Source organism: Mustela erminea, chromosome 17, assembly GCF_009829155.1.
Source record: "Mustela erminea isolate mMusErm1 chromosome 17, mMusErm1.Pri, whole genome shotgun sequence".
Taxonomy (NCBI): Eukaryota; Metazoa; Chordata; class Mammalia; order Carnivora; family Mustelidae; genus Mustela; species Mustela erminea.
This window is the reverse complement of record NC_045630.1, coordinates 18,745,338-18,760,495: the sequence shown is the minus strand read 5'-3', so window position 1 is coordinate 18,760,495 and position 15,158 is coordinate 18,745,338. Positions and strand designations below refer to the sequence as shown.

Here is a 15,158-nt window from a genome sequence, read left to right as displayed (position 1 = left end):
TCAGATGTTTCCTGGCAGATGTTTTAGGCCTGGAATCTTCGATGGCCTTTCCAGTTCCATCTTTTGTTCCTCTGACAAGGTTACTGTGCTTCCTTGAGACTTCCTGTTTGAATAGCCACACACTTGGGTGTTCAAACTCCCATGTGTTCATTATTCACCATAAAAGGGACCTGAGGAAGTAACCAGGCAGTTGAACACAAAATGATGTATGAACAAAAACAGCTGTGTGTTAGCAGGATGGACAAAAAGACAGCAGGGATCTAGGCACTGCTGTGAATTTCAAAAACAAGGTCTATTTAGTCAGGCATGGTTAAAAGTCTGCTGATTCAGAGCATTAGTGACCCGTTTCATAATTTAAAATCACTAGAGATGTGAAGAAGTCTGTTTTCAGTTACTCCTTCCAGAGTGCCCCCCCACCGCCGCTGCCACCACCCTTCCCAACACTCTCTCTCTCATGGGAACGAAGCTGCCTCTCCTTTCTCTCACAGAAATGGCAATATCAACTCAAAATATTTCAGGCAAAAAAATAAATACCCATTTTATTTCCCAAACCAAAAAGCAGATCCTCCCCCACTTCTCCAGGGACCTTCCTATAAAAACACAGGAAAGCACAGATATAGGTACACAGAGGAAAACACAAACAGCGCCACAGAAAACAAGCCTCCATTCTCCAAACATCTGGAAAGTATGTTAATTTCCAGAATCAGTCCATCTTTTGGTACCCTGAATACACCATCTGTATCTTGTGCCAGGATATAAGAGCTTTAAAGTGGACATAAGTTTAAGACCCAAACTTTGTTAGAATGGCCATAAAACTAAATGACCCCCAGACCCACCAGGAGTTGATGCTCACTTATTTCTTGGCATGTAGCAAGAATGCTGAAAACAGCAGTAAACAAACTATCTTGAGCCTCTAAAGCAATCCTGATAAAGTAAACAAATTTTATTACAGCTGTATTGCAGATGTTCCCAGAAACTTTCATAATCTAGCAGAGTTCTACAAATTTGGTCTTCAGCAGAAGTTCTATCCCATGAACTTATCTAAAATATTCGCTCTAAATTCAAAACTCTGTATAGAACCACTCTAAAAGTTACTCCTAGACACTCAACCCCAAAGAACATGACCATTTCCCCATAAAAGACAATCATGTGACCCAAGCAACTGAAGTACACAATTGCTCTTTTGGTTTCCAACTGCCCTCTCCCCTCACTCTACCCAGCCACACCCCCTCTCCCTCCAAAGATACTCATCTCTACCAGATCATGATCTGGCATTAAAATAGCAATAATCTAAAAATTCAGTGACACCGAAACACCAGAGGTCAGCAGTCCTATCAGAATAAGGTCCATGACAAGTGGAGCCACTGGGGGAGGCGTCACAGCCGGAAGTGCAGACAGACAAACTGCTACAGCACATCTAGATCCAATCACGTTACATTGCCAAGTTACTCTCCTTTAGTCTTCGGTAGTTTTCGACAATAAAATGATCTCTGATCTTGAGAACATCTGCGCAGACTAGTCTTCCTTCTCATCAGGATCTGTGCTGCCAGAGTGGGAAAGTACCACTTTCCAGTCCCGCCAAAGAACAGAAAGCCCTTACAGTAAGAGCTGTTCAACCCATCATCATCTAGATATCACTACCCCTTCTTCAAAAACAGTAAAGCTCGTCTCTTGGAAATAGAATCCGTTCACTGTCCTTGAAGAAAATTGATGGAAAATCTTTGACGAAAATACTTAGGCTTCTGTGTTTTAACAAATGGCAAAAAAAGAGGGGGTGCATTTTAAGCCCAACATTCACCCTTCAAAGGTAGCAACAGGTACCATCCCCGCAACTGCCCATAAGAAGGGAGCATGCACATTTAATACCGCTTAGTCGCTAGGGTGTGATGATGTAACCACATGTATCACAGAAAACACAATGTGTGCTGAGCAGGTCCATAAAAGAAGTAGAAAAGGTAAGACTATGATTCAGTAATACTTAAAATGCAACCAGTCAACTCACACCTGTAAAGAAAAACCAATCCTAGAATTTCCAGTTCAAGAAGTGGAGACAGTATGTGGCGAGTGAGCAGCACAACATACAAAATCTAAGTGGGAACTATGACCTCGCTTTCAGCGATCAAGCAAAAAATAAATAAATAAATAAAAAGTAGGTATCTAACCTGACTGACCTTAGCTCAGCATGCTCTGGGGAAACTAAGAAGATATAAACTGAATAAAGGATAGACACACAGAGAAGATATATGAATTCAATAAACAGTTACAGATTTACAAATTACCACGTACAGAAATCAAGGGGAAGGGAGTCACTTCTGGGCCTGAAAGTGTTCTCCTAGGGCCACAGTAGTCATGTATCAATCATTCCATGAAAGGTTTGTTAGACCTATTTAGCTGGCAAACTTGAACAACAAAAAAGCCACCATGCAGGGCGCCTGGGTGGCTCAGTCAGTTAAGCATCTGCCTTCAGCTCAGGCCCTGATCTCAGAGTCCTGGGATCAAGCCCGCCATCGGGCTCCCTGCTCAGCAAGGAGTCTGCTTCTCCATCTGCCCTTCCCCCCAGCTCGTGCTCTCTCTCGCAAATAAAATCTTTTAAAAAAGAAGAAGCAGCAGCAGAAGCAGAAGCAGCAACAGCCACCATGTAAGAGTTAGAATTCACTTGGAGCAGAATGGAAATGAAATCCAACTTGGAGATGGACCTGGCAGCTTTATCTTTAAGGATGTCAGATAAAGTAAGCAACTGAACTAAATTCAGCAGTTCTCAACAACCAGAAGAGAGTCATGGATAAGGCAGAAAGGAGATAAGGTGGCACTCCCCTGACCACCCTTCAGGAAATGCGGTATACGGTACACTTTTCCTATCAGCAGACACTGACAAAAGCCAGGATCTCATTCTGAAATTCAATAAATTCCTCAGAAATTCCTAGAAGCATGAACAGCTAATTATAAAACTAGTATAAGTACCCCAAACCTGAGATTCTTCCATTGCCAACAATCCTCTGTTCCTCACAAACAAGTGCAAAGCCCTATAAAAGCAGCAACCCGAAACCAAAGCCCCTCGAGCAGAGGTCTCTCAGAGAAACCTTTAGTTCAGTCCATTTCCATGTCACCCCTCAATTAAAGGTCTTTTTATAGTTCTCTATCACTCAAGGGGCCTTTTCTAACACGATAGACCAGGAAGAGCATAACCTACCCACAACAAGTCTAGATTCTCACCTAAACTCAGCATGTGACTTCTCTGAGAGCAGAGTCGTCTTACGTGATTAGTGATTACTCCAGAGGGGGGCAATAATAGTTCTCGACTGTTTTTGAGGATTCAAGAAGGTACACGGAGCACTCTCCATGAAAGGGGATTTACTTTCTTTCCCCTTAATTTTCAGGATCCTCGTCTTCTCGGAACCCATGATGCATGCCTCCACGACTCCATGGAAAACAAACAGTGCCTTCACCATTATCTAGTTACTCTTAGATCTTTAGTTAAACAACTCACCCTTCCCGCAAAGCCCTCCATTCCCATCCACTTTCTCGTCAGGACCTAAGAGGCTCTTCTTGGCTAACTTCAATCTACACTCTTCAAAGTGTCACATGTATTCCCTCTGCACTTAGAAGAGTTTCAACTGAATTATTTTTATTGTGCCTATAAGCTCCCATTGATTCCCTCTGCATGATTATGTCTGTCTCATCTCTTCAAACACATTACAAATTACCTGAAGATAGTGTTTCAATCTCTGTTGTTACCCACACATCGCCTATTACAACAGCCATAAATGAAGAATTTTCCCACCAGGGTCACCTTATTTACAGAAGACCTTTGTCCACTAACTAATTAGATTTACAATCCAATAAGCTCATCTCATTTTAGCTGGTAGCTCTTTTCATTTGGAAATACTTCACAAAATGTCATAAACTTCTCTAAGAAAGCCACATAATTCAAGCTTCACCTACTATTCTAGAAGGCTCAATAAGAGGAAGCCACGAGTCAGAACACGTCAAAGGAAAGAAGACGGGGTCTTCACATTGCAAGTAATTTATGGAACATTGAGATTTCACCACAGAAATTAAATAGTAAGTTATGTAAAAAGCAGATATTGTAGCCAAAGCACAAGCCTTGTAGACACTCTTCAGGGGTTCTCGAAACCTGCAACAAAACACGCAAACTTAGGGTTTGACACTTCAAACCACAAAAGCACCAACCAAAACCACTACTAGAGTAGAGGTACGAGACGGTGGTCTTCCTGGACCGTTTCCCACACTCCACTTCCGGAGACCTTCCATGCTGTTCTGAAAGCATTCGGCAGGTCCTTCAATTAAAACCCTTTGTCCACTCGACCAAGAGACATCTGTTAACACCTATCAATGCCAGTGACTGCTGGTACGGAACACGGTGAGAGAAACAGATCTTATATGACTGAGCCTCCGATTCTGTGCTCTACCATTTGAAGCCAAAATCATACCAGAAACAAACAAAATTACTCATGTATTATTTTGGATAACTGACTGAAAAGTTTATTTTTTTTTAATTCGAGGAATAATTAACACACAATGAAGTACACAAATACCAAATGTACAGCTCTGAACTTGTACATAGCTGTATGCCTCTGTAACCTACCCCCAAATCAAGACACAGAACATAAAGCCAGAACTAGAAAGGAGCTAAAGGACTGGTCATGAACGGTTCTCTCTGAAAACACTGACAGGCACGTGGGTAGTCACTGTTATAGAGAATCATTTTGGTTAGCAGAAACCTTCACGTACTTTGTGATTTATCATCACAAAACAAAATGCACTGAGTCCGTAACTCTATACAAGACCATTTCTATTTTTTATTTTAAGAACTTTAAAAAAATGTGAAGGAGGCTGATTCTGGATTAATATTTCCAAGAACTTTCAGAACAAAAAGGGGTGCCTGGGTGGCTCAGTGCGTTAAGCCTCTGCCTTGGGCTCAGGACATGATCTCAGGGTCCTGGGATCGAGCCCCGCTCAGCGGGGAGCCTGCTTCCTCCTCTCTCTCTGCGCCTGCCTCTCTGCCTACTTGTGATCTCTGTCTTTCTCTCTCTCTCTGCCAAATAAATAAATAAAATATTTACCAAAAAAAAAAGATAAAATAACAAAAATCCAAAGACGACGATATAACAAAAATTCCACGTTTGCCTTCAATATAACAGGAAGCAGCCACACAGTTGGAAACAAAGAGTAAAAGAAGGGAACCCAGGGACTATAACTCCTCAAGTTTTAAAGAAATCATGTAAATCCCCTAATTCATCTCCGAGCCTTGCCACAGGGTTCCCCTCCCACAAGAGATCTGAGAGCCCCATTGTCTGAGAAAGAGATAAGTCTGCTTTATTTTATTTCATGAATATGTAGCTTCATAGGGCACCAGGCTGACTGGGCCCAGTTATTTTAGGATGGCCTCCTGGAAGAGCCCATGGAAAGAAAAGCAGATGTACTTAATCAGTGTCCCCACAGTCTGGCACAATACTCTAAAACCTCAGAGACATTTCTATAAATGCATTTTCTGGTAACCCCTTTTAGCAAGCTATCAATTTTAGGCCCTAATGAGCAAATATCTAATTTTATCATTTTATAAGAAAGGAGATGCTTGCAAATCCTAGCAAGGCCCTCTTACAAATCTAAAAGCAAGCAACTTGGGCCAGATAATAGAACCAGCACACACAAAGGAACTTTACCCTTTGGAACTGACAATTTAAGATAAGGGTCAGATTGATTCCTTATTTTCAAAAATCTTCTCAGGAATTTTGGGCAGTAAAAATAAATAAACAGCCCTGCTCTGAGCTTTGACACTTTTCCCTGAAATTCAAACAGAACAGTGGTAGAGCTGTCAATTAAGTGCAGCTGGAGACAAGGGGTAAGTAAGGAAGCATCTGCTGGTTCCGCGCCTGTTAACTCCAGACAAGTAAGCGACGACTGTCCATCCAGCTAACGACTATAACGTGGACCCTCGCTAGCCCACAGGGAAGGGTCCCTCAGTCGCTCTGTCTTCTAACTGTACCCCAATGAGTCAAACAAACTAAAAATGATGCCACGCACAATAACCATATAAAATATGTCGCTCTAACTTCTCCTCACAACTGCCCTTTAAGAGATCCTTGAGGCGGGTATTTCAATAATAGATGTGAGCACAGGTTTTAAAGTAAAAGATTTAGGTCCATTTCTAAAGAAAACACACACGATATTAACATTAAGTTTTCCAAAATTCATTGTCACTACGAAATTCAAATCTGAGAAGATCGCTTCCTCACATAAATTATCTATATGACTTCAAATCACATAAAAGTCTATTTTTTTACCCAAAAAAGGACATTCACAGATCTTTCAATTCCATGTCAGTTCCACATAACTCAGTTCTTTTTTTTTTAAAGCTCTAGAAACCAAAGAACTATGCACCACATTTAATATTAGCTATTACAGGAGCATATGTGTCAAGAAAATAGAAAGATGAAGCTGATAAAAATAAACACAAACCCCAAAGAATTGCGGAGGAGAATTTAAAGTAACAAGCAGGGGCACCTGGGTGGCTCAGTGGGTTAAGCTTCTGCCTTCGGCTCGGGTTGTGATCTCAGGGTCCTGGGATCAAACCCCACATCAGGCTCTCTGCTCAGCAGGGAACCAGCGTCCCCCTCCCTCTCTCTGCCTGCCTCTCTGCCTACTTGTGATCCCTTGTCTATCAAATAAATAACTAAAATCTTTAAAAAAAAAAAAAAAGTGACAAGCAGTGTTTGGGAAGTTCTTATAATTCAGGCATTCATGTATTCACTCACTCTACATATATTCATGGAACACCATGCCAGGTTCAGTGCTAAGCACTGGAAATATAAAGACTCTAGCCTCCATCGAAATTATAAGTGAATGTCCTCTATGCTCACACCTTTCACTTATAACTTATTATATAAGACTGAATGCATTGGTGTAGGGCAGAAGTCACAAACTGTGTGCTGCAGAGGCCCAGAGAGTACATATTTTAGGCTTCGAGGGACAAGACATAACAGTATCTGTTGCAATAACTCAACCCCTTTGTAGCACAGAAACAGCCATAGACAATAGGTTAATAGATGCATTCACTGTGTTCCAATGGAACTTCGTGGATACCAAAATTTGAATTTCATATGAATTCACGTGTCACAAAATTTCATTCTTCTTCCAATTGTTGAATGAAAAATCTAAAAACATTTGCATGGTGCACACAAAAATAGGTGGCCACCCTGGGCTGATTTGGCCAGTAGGCTATAAACCTGCCTGCATCCCATTGTCTAGAGATGTAAGTCTCCACACCTAGGCCACAAGTTCCAGGAGGTCACAGCAATGTCCAATGAATCACTACGCATCCGGGAATCAGTATGGTGCTGAGGAATGGCAACCGATTAACTAATGTTGGTTACAATGAACTGAATTAAAAGACCAAGTCCCTGACCCTGGCTTCAAAGACTTCATGGTCAAGTGGTAACGGACAAATCAAGAAACATATAATAGCACTGATATGCGCTGTGGTAGATACCTACAGGGTGCTGAGTGAGACACCTAATCCACATCTGGGAGAAGGATGGAAAGGAGAGAAGACAGAGAAACTGGAGCGAAATTTCCTGAAGGGGGTGACACCTGGAAGAAGAGTTCCAGACTAAAGAAGCAGCCCTTTGAGCGTGTAAGATGACAAGAGATCATTCTAGAAGTTAAAACAACAGTCCAGATCTTAAAGTACCTTGTATACCATGCCAAGGAGTCTGGACTTTATCCTAAAGGTTTGAGGAACCACTGAAGAATTTTAGCTGGGAAATATCATCAGATTTGCATTTTAGAACCATCCCTCAGTCCAAAGTGTGGCTGCCTGTACAGAAAGGGCAAAAATGGTGGCAGAAAGGCCACCAGGTAGTTAGAAAGTTGTTGCAGTAATTCAAGTGAAATTCAATGGAAAGCTACAATAAGGTATAGTTAAAGGAGAGGATTCAAGACACACAGTGGCTAAATACAGGAGGTCAGAGTGGCATCTGGGACAGACTGTAGGAAGGATGGGTGGGAAAGGAAGCGGTGAAGTTACAGTTGTCCAGAACTGACCTGCCTCCAGCAGTGGATCCTATCTGCTCTCCAGAGTAATCTTACTGATGAGAGCCTATCAAGCCTCTTTATCTTTTATGAGAGGCCTGGCAAAAAACTGGTCTAGAGCCTCAGGATTAAAACTGAAGAGCATTCATTGAGATATGACGTTGAGTTCGGTAAGACAGTGAAGAATGAATATAGTTTTGGACATGGCCTCTGGACACCTCAAACTGACCATGTCCAACAAGTCCTTAGGACCGGACTAAGAGCTGGTCTAGAGATACGAGTTTAGAATTTATTAATTTGTAAACAGTAAATAATGCTTTGAGACTAAGAGGAATTTACTCAAGGAGAGTGAGTCCCATGAAAAAGAAAGGAATCCAAAAATACAAGTGAAAAATAACAGAGGGGAAAGGAGAAAAATCGAGGGAGTCTGGTATCTCGAATCAGTGTGTACGTGAACTTGTGTTTTAAAGCTGGTCTGGAATAAACTAGTCATTCCTTTGAGAGATCTGTTAACAAAGCTAAGAGCTGGGGGGCTAAGGCAACAGACGAAGGAGTCAAAACCCTCCCTCCACTGGGACTTCTGGCAAATCACCACCTCAGGATCTTCATCTTTGCCATCACTGAGTTGTGGAAGCCTGATCAGTGATAAACTGAAAGTTTCATAAAGTGTAAAATATTATAAAAGCACTCCTGATTTACTGTCATTAGAACAGTGTGAAAATTCCATCCAGGAGCGTAAATTTCTGAAGACGCAACCTTCTACCTTCTACCTTTCTATCAGGTATTGTGCTATGTATTTAGTAGGTATTTGAAAAATGTTTACCGAATATTTGGCAGTAACATGAGAATGTATGCATGGGGGGAAGGAGCACAGAGCAAAAGGCATATCCAACTTCCTAAAAGGATTTAGAACTGAAATCATCAAACTAACCCTCCCACAACTGTGGCCAATGACAAAAGAATGGGGGGGGGGTGCTCATAGTCCCAACTTCTCTCCCAATGCGTAAATTGTTCCTCTGAATGCTTTAGAAACATGGAGAAGATATTTACAGAAAAAGCTGTGAACTGTAGAAAAGGAAAACAGCCAACAACAACTTTATAGAACTGTGTTCAACTACCGCTGGCCATTAAGGAAGAGCTCCCTAACTTCTCAAGTTGGAACCTGCAACATGTAAATCAGTCCTTTGTGAGACGAACTAAAATAGTGTCCCCTCAGGGTGTGCAAATACCACAGTGAAGTCACCAGAGTGAACTATTCCCTGACACAGTCGGAACCTACCTTGCAGAGGCTGCCCTGTGGAAAAAAATTGCTGTTTGTTTCATTTTACATATACACTGAAAGGAAGAAGCGGAATAAAATGCAATATCCTCATGTATCAATTATCTTGATTTAGACACACAAAAAGGATAGATGTGGCTAAAAAGAATCATTTAATCACTGTTTGCTCTTAAAGCGTATAGAGAGGCGTTGGAAACAAATCTGGTCTTGGTGTAAATTTTAGGAGTTCCATGAATTTTGATTGAGTTGGTTTATAAGCACTTTCTTCCTTAATCTAATTGTTTTCAGAAAGGGGGAGTGCTACCTTCCTGGAAGATCCAGACCAAGCCTGCCAAGTTCCCACCCGCAATAACTACCAGGTTAATTAAAAAGGCTTTTTCATAAAATGCAAATCCTCAGCTACAATCTTACTATCAACTATCCTGCTGATACTAATAAAAAAGTTATTATGACTTATTCTTTAACACAAAAGCCTAACTTTTAAACAGCAGTTGAATAATCCATACAGAAGTTAGGAAAGAAGATCCAGAAGTTGAGTGCAAAATAAGACTGTTTTTTAGAACAGGGTGCCTGGCTGAGATTTCTCTCCACAAGAAAGAAAATGCAATTCCTGTTCCCATAGCAACCTGAACTGATTCTATCTGAGGATACATTGCACCCTGGATTACTGTATATGGTGCTTAAGACATGGCTGCTCTCAGAATCAACACTGACTCTCCTGGCTTCTGTGCAAGTGATGATAATGGTACAATGATCTAATTTGTCCTTACCATCATTTAAAATCTGCCTTACTGACCACTCCTCCCAAATGGTAGCAGTTAAAATGATAACATAATTTTACATATACATGTGTATGCGTGAAAAGTTTCTGGAAGGCTGCATGAAAAATTGTGAATGGTGCTCTCTTCCAAACTAGCAACTGAAGAGGAAGATTCCCTAGTCATTATACACAACTGTTTTAATTCACCATGTTGTGTTTTATTTTTACAGTAAAAAAAAAAAATGACCTACAGTTAATGCCAAAACATGTATGTTTCTTGTAACAACGTTAAGTGCAGTCTGACTTTGCTTATTTTAAAGTTTACTGTATTTAAAGTTCAACATCAAAAGGGAGGGGAGAAAAGTGTTGGCTAGCCCTGCTTCTTTCACACTGCTCACTTGGGAGTTTCACAGGCTCTAAGGGCAGGGCACAATATGCATCACTTGCTTAAGGGTATGTGAAATTTGAACTGGATGGGAGATTTAATAGATGCACAAACAGTCATGGTACTTGAATTCATGGGAAACAGCAAGCTAGAGCCCACAGAGTAACTGAAGTTAAGGGCTGAATACGCTGATCATCAAAACACACAATGATACATAAAGCCCTGCCTATACTTTATAGATCATAACCAGCATGTATACATACATCCCTGTCATTAAAAAAGAAGCAAGGGAAACTTCGGGGGCTGGGCGGGGGGAGGAGATACTGGGAGAGGGAGAGAGAGATTGAGACATCGCCCCCACAACACACGTCTCCCTCCCCTTTTCCACCTTCTCCACCACACACAACTTCCTCTGGGACATCATTTCGGATCCAAGAAAAAGTACAATAAGTTCTAGTCAGGTTTTTAGAAATTGTCTGTCTTAAAAGTCTCAAGTAAATGTTCTCACAGTTAATCACAATACTTATATGGAGACTATTTTAAATAACTATTTTTAAACCCATAGTTTTATGAACTTCATTTACCACGAATATTACCAAAAACTGAAGAAGACTTTTTCAACAAAAACAAGTCCAAGCATATAACATTTTTTAGAGCACAAAGTCATGTAAGAGTCCTAACTAGATGGCCTCTTGAGATTTCTTTAGACCTTTAATCACCATGATCCATAATTAATATATCTGCTCCCCACCAGTAACAACCTAACTTGACTGTTACTGTCTTATCTACCACATTACCTTTACCTTTGTAACACAGAAATAATCTGAGTGATCTACCTACTTCTGCAATCACCTAAAGTAACCTTTTGCTACACAGTGCCCACAGCAGAAAACTCAGAATGCCGAGATTGACAGCCTGACCTTTACCTAAGTAACAGATTCTTATTCAGAAATTTCCAGTTGAATCCCAGGCACTTTGAGGCAGTGAGCAAATGCTTCCACTTTGAAATTTTTAGTATTTGAAAACAGATAAAACTTTGTGGGCATTCAAAATTCAACACAGAAACTTTAATAAATTTCCACAAAAATAATTGGATATAAATTTTAAAAATAATTTTGACCAAGTTTAAAAATATAACACCTAAGAGTATTTAGCTGTCTAAAGAGTTAAAGAGTATTCCCATGAAGACTTAGAAGATCCCAGGTCTCTTGCTGTGTCTTAGAAAAGCACCTGTTCCAACACACTGCTGGTTCTATGCATTTCCGATACCCTTAAAACACTGAAGTACAGTTCACTTCTTCCATCTCTGAAAAACGGGTGCCTCAGAGTTTCACTGTCTGAACTTACTTTCCAAAAGTTCACTTTTCTAATAACTTGTCTAGAAATAAATGGTATTCCAAAGGTGCTAGACACTGCTTTTCTACAACTTACTCCACACACAGTAGTTTAACTACTTTTCAAAGTACTTTGGGTAAGTTATATTCCTTCTCTGGAATCTTGATACTTACATAAAGTTTAATGTACCAGAGAGCAGTGGAAAGAAAAAATGCAAAACCATGACCAAAAGAACTATTTGCCTATAAAACATTCCTTTCAAAGACCCTCAAATAATATTAGCCTTACAGAATGATCTGGCTTTGAAGAATGGCTTGGGCCCTATGTTCTCTCTGGAAGTTCCTTACTATCAGCTACCAGGGAAATCAATTCTTTCAATGCAGGGGACTGCAGTTCTACAAATCAGATGCCAGTTTATCACGCATATTTTAACTCTGTTAAACACAATAATGAATTATTCTGCTTGTTTATATATTTCAGTGATGAAGAAAAACCTGCTTAGACCAAACATGATTTTTGATACCTTAGGATAAACATGTCCATCCTCATCCACCACCCGGCAACAAAGTTCTCTATACATCCTTTTCCTGATTTCTAAAAGGTCATTCATACATGTTTCTACACTGGCTTTGAATCAAAGGAAAAGGAAAGACAGGAGAGCCTTTTCACTCAGGACCAAAGTGCAGCCAGAAATTAAAGTGGATGCACACTTTCTTTTGTTTTCTCTGTTCCAGGAGTAGCGGTGAAATAACTTTGTGGCCCTTCATTAACGCTGAACAACTCAAAAGAACAATAACTTTAAAAAGTGAATTTCTGTTTTAATTACACATAGGCCACACCGGTAGTAAAAGCATTGGCTTCCCTCAAATTCCCTTCACTAGAGACCCTCTGCTCTCTGGCTTATTCAACAGAGCAAACAGCAATCACGCTCAATCCTGGACAGAGGGGGGCATTTAAACAAGATCAAAGTGCTGAAGGTAGACCGTTCTATCTCTGATCCAAGAACGCTCCGTGGTGGCCCTGCGAGGAGGGAGAAAAGCGAGAACAGGGGTTTCTGATTAACACTTCCCCAAAAAAGGGACAAAAAACAGCCGAAAGGGCGAATCATCAAGGGAGTAAAAATCTGGGTAAGTTAGAAAGAACAGAAAAGCAAACAGATGCTAGCGCAAGGTATCCTGGCCCTCGCGGAATGTGAAGTGCCAGATCTAGTTTAGAAGTCGGAGAAGGGAGGCTCTGTGTGGCCCCTGCAGGGGAGCAGAGAGCCAGCGCCGGGCTGTTCGCGCCCCGCAGGCTGGGCCAGGAGGTGAAGGCGGCCGGGGAGCTGGGCGGCTGGCGAGCAGTAGCAGGAACAGGGCTGTCACCGCTTACCCAGGTGCAGCGTGAGGTTGATGGAGTTGGGGTACTGCACCCCGGCCAGCATGGTCTGGCTCTGCCACCAGGTGGTGTCGGCCTGGTTGTTGTAGTCGGTCAAGAAGGCTGCCCCGTGCTGCAGGTGGGACTGCCCGGCGTCGCACAGGTGACAGGACTTGGTGACCCCGGTCACCCCGGTCTGCACACAGTACTCCTCGGGCGGAGTCCCGCACGTGTTGGTGGCCACCACGGTCACGTTGAAGGCGGCGTTGACGAACTCGGGCATGCAGCGCTGCGATCGCCCGCCCTCGTCCGTGCACTCGTCCATGGCTGCCCGGGCGCAGCCGGCCGCAGCGGCCGCCAGCACCGCCAACACCGGCCAGAGCCGCCCCCGGGGCCGCAGCGCGGGCGCGGCCCGCTCGCTGCCCTTCATCCCGCCGCCCGCGCGCTGGGCCACGCCGAAGGCAAGGGCGCGGGCGCGTTCCTCTCGCCCGGCGGTGTCACGGGGAGGCCGCTCCGCGGGCTGAGCCTCGGGGCCCAGGGGCCGGACTCTCGGGGCGGGTGGTGGCGGCGGCTCGGACTGGAGAGACGGGCCAGTGGGCGCCGCTGGCGAGGACCGCACGGCTCGCTGGCCACGGCCCGGCTCGCCGCCTCCGCGCCTCCCTTACCCACCCGCGACACAGCCCGCACTCTGCGCCGACCCCCGACTTCCGAGCGCGGGCCCGAGAGCGCGCCCCCGGGGAGGAAGGAGCAGGGGGTGGGGTCGGCAGGGTGGGGTGGGGTCTGGCGGAGGAGAAAGCCCAACCCCGGCCTCCTCTCAACAGCTCCCGCGGCCCCCGTAGCGGGTCCCCCGCCCTCCTCGTGCCTCGGACTGCGCGTCCGCCCGGGCAGCTCGCGGCGGCGGCGGCGGGGGCGGCGGCATCTCGCGCTCCGGCCCGCGGCGCGGGATCGGCGGGGGAGGGGCCTTGGAGGGGCGCGAGGGGTGGGCGGGGAGCGAGGGGAGGGGAGGAGGGAAGGGGAGGAAGAGCGAGGAATGGGAGGGGGAAGGGGAGGCGGAGAGAGAGCGGGGGAGGGGAAAGGAGGGGCGGCGGGGCGGTGCATGCCGGGACGGAAGGGGAGGCCGAGGAGAGCCGGCGCCCTGCGGGAGTTGCACGTCAGGGTCGGCCGGCTCTGCGTCCCCGGAGAGCCCGGCTGGGGGAAGGGGTAGTGGAGGGAGCCTTAAAGGGGGGACGCCGGGCCGGGGAGGTAACTTGGAATCCGCCTTTGGGCCGCGCGCCAACTCGGGCGCGGCGGCGCAGATCTCCGCCGCGCCAGGTGTCGGTCGTGGCGTCCAGCGGGCCGCGCCCCGGGACCGGGACTCGAGGGACCGGACGGTGGGAGCTGCCCGCCGGCCGCCGCGGGCATGCCCCCTGCTGCGCGGGGCGGGGCGCCAGCCTTTTCCAAGGAGGGGTCCCGGGGTGTGCAGGGGACCCCCCAGATCCCTGGAGAATTAAGGGCCTTGGTCTTAGCATCAAAATGAATTTTCTGAAGCCATTTCCTGCCTCTAAATTAAAAGTGTAGCCGTTGTTTCATCACAGGGGCCGAGAAGGAAGTGAAAAGGCTGGGAATGGAATGACATTTTTCCCTTGGGTAGGCAGACCCACTGCGAAATTCTTCCACTGTGTTGTTTATGTTCCTCATCTTGCCTTTAAAAGACTCGAAATTATCTGGATCTGACATCCTCGTTTTCGGGCCTGCTGAGTCACGGAATATTCTCCGTGCCAGGATGACTCAGTTCAGAGAACCTGAGCCAGAAGATCATGGGTTTTAGTCCCAGATCAGAACCTGGGCACTTACCCAGTGCTGATAGGACAGGCAGGGACCGGGAAAGGAGGGTGCTGTACAAGTGGACCGCCCAGGGTCGGTGGTCTTGACACAGGCCGAATCCGCAGGCGAAGTGCTTGCAAGTGCTGGATGCTCAGGAGACAGATACTTTTTTAACTTTCCCAGATCTTAAT

The 15,158-nt window shown here is 44.6% G+C and overlaps 1 protein-coding gene across 1 annotated transcript in view; it reads right to left on the bottom strand.

Annotated features, from left to right (window-relative positions):
• Positions 1-13,872, bottom strand: part of LAMC1 (laminin subunit gamma 1) — a 124,751-nt gene extending 110,879 nt beyond the window's left edge. Inside the window, exon 1 of the mRNA XM_032319174.1 lies at positions 13,180-13,872. Coding sequence (XP_032175065.1) covers positions 13,180-13,594 — 415 coding nt within the window. The 5' untranslated portion in view covers positions 13,595-13,872. The remainder of the gene's footprint in view (positions 1-13,179) is intronic.
• Between the last annotated feature and the right edge of the window lie 1,286 nt (positions 13,873-15,158).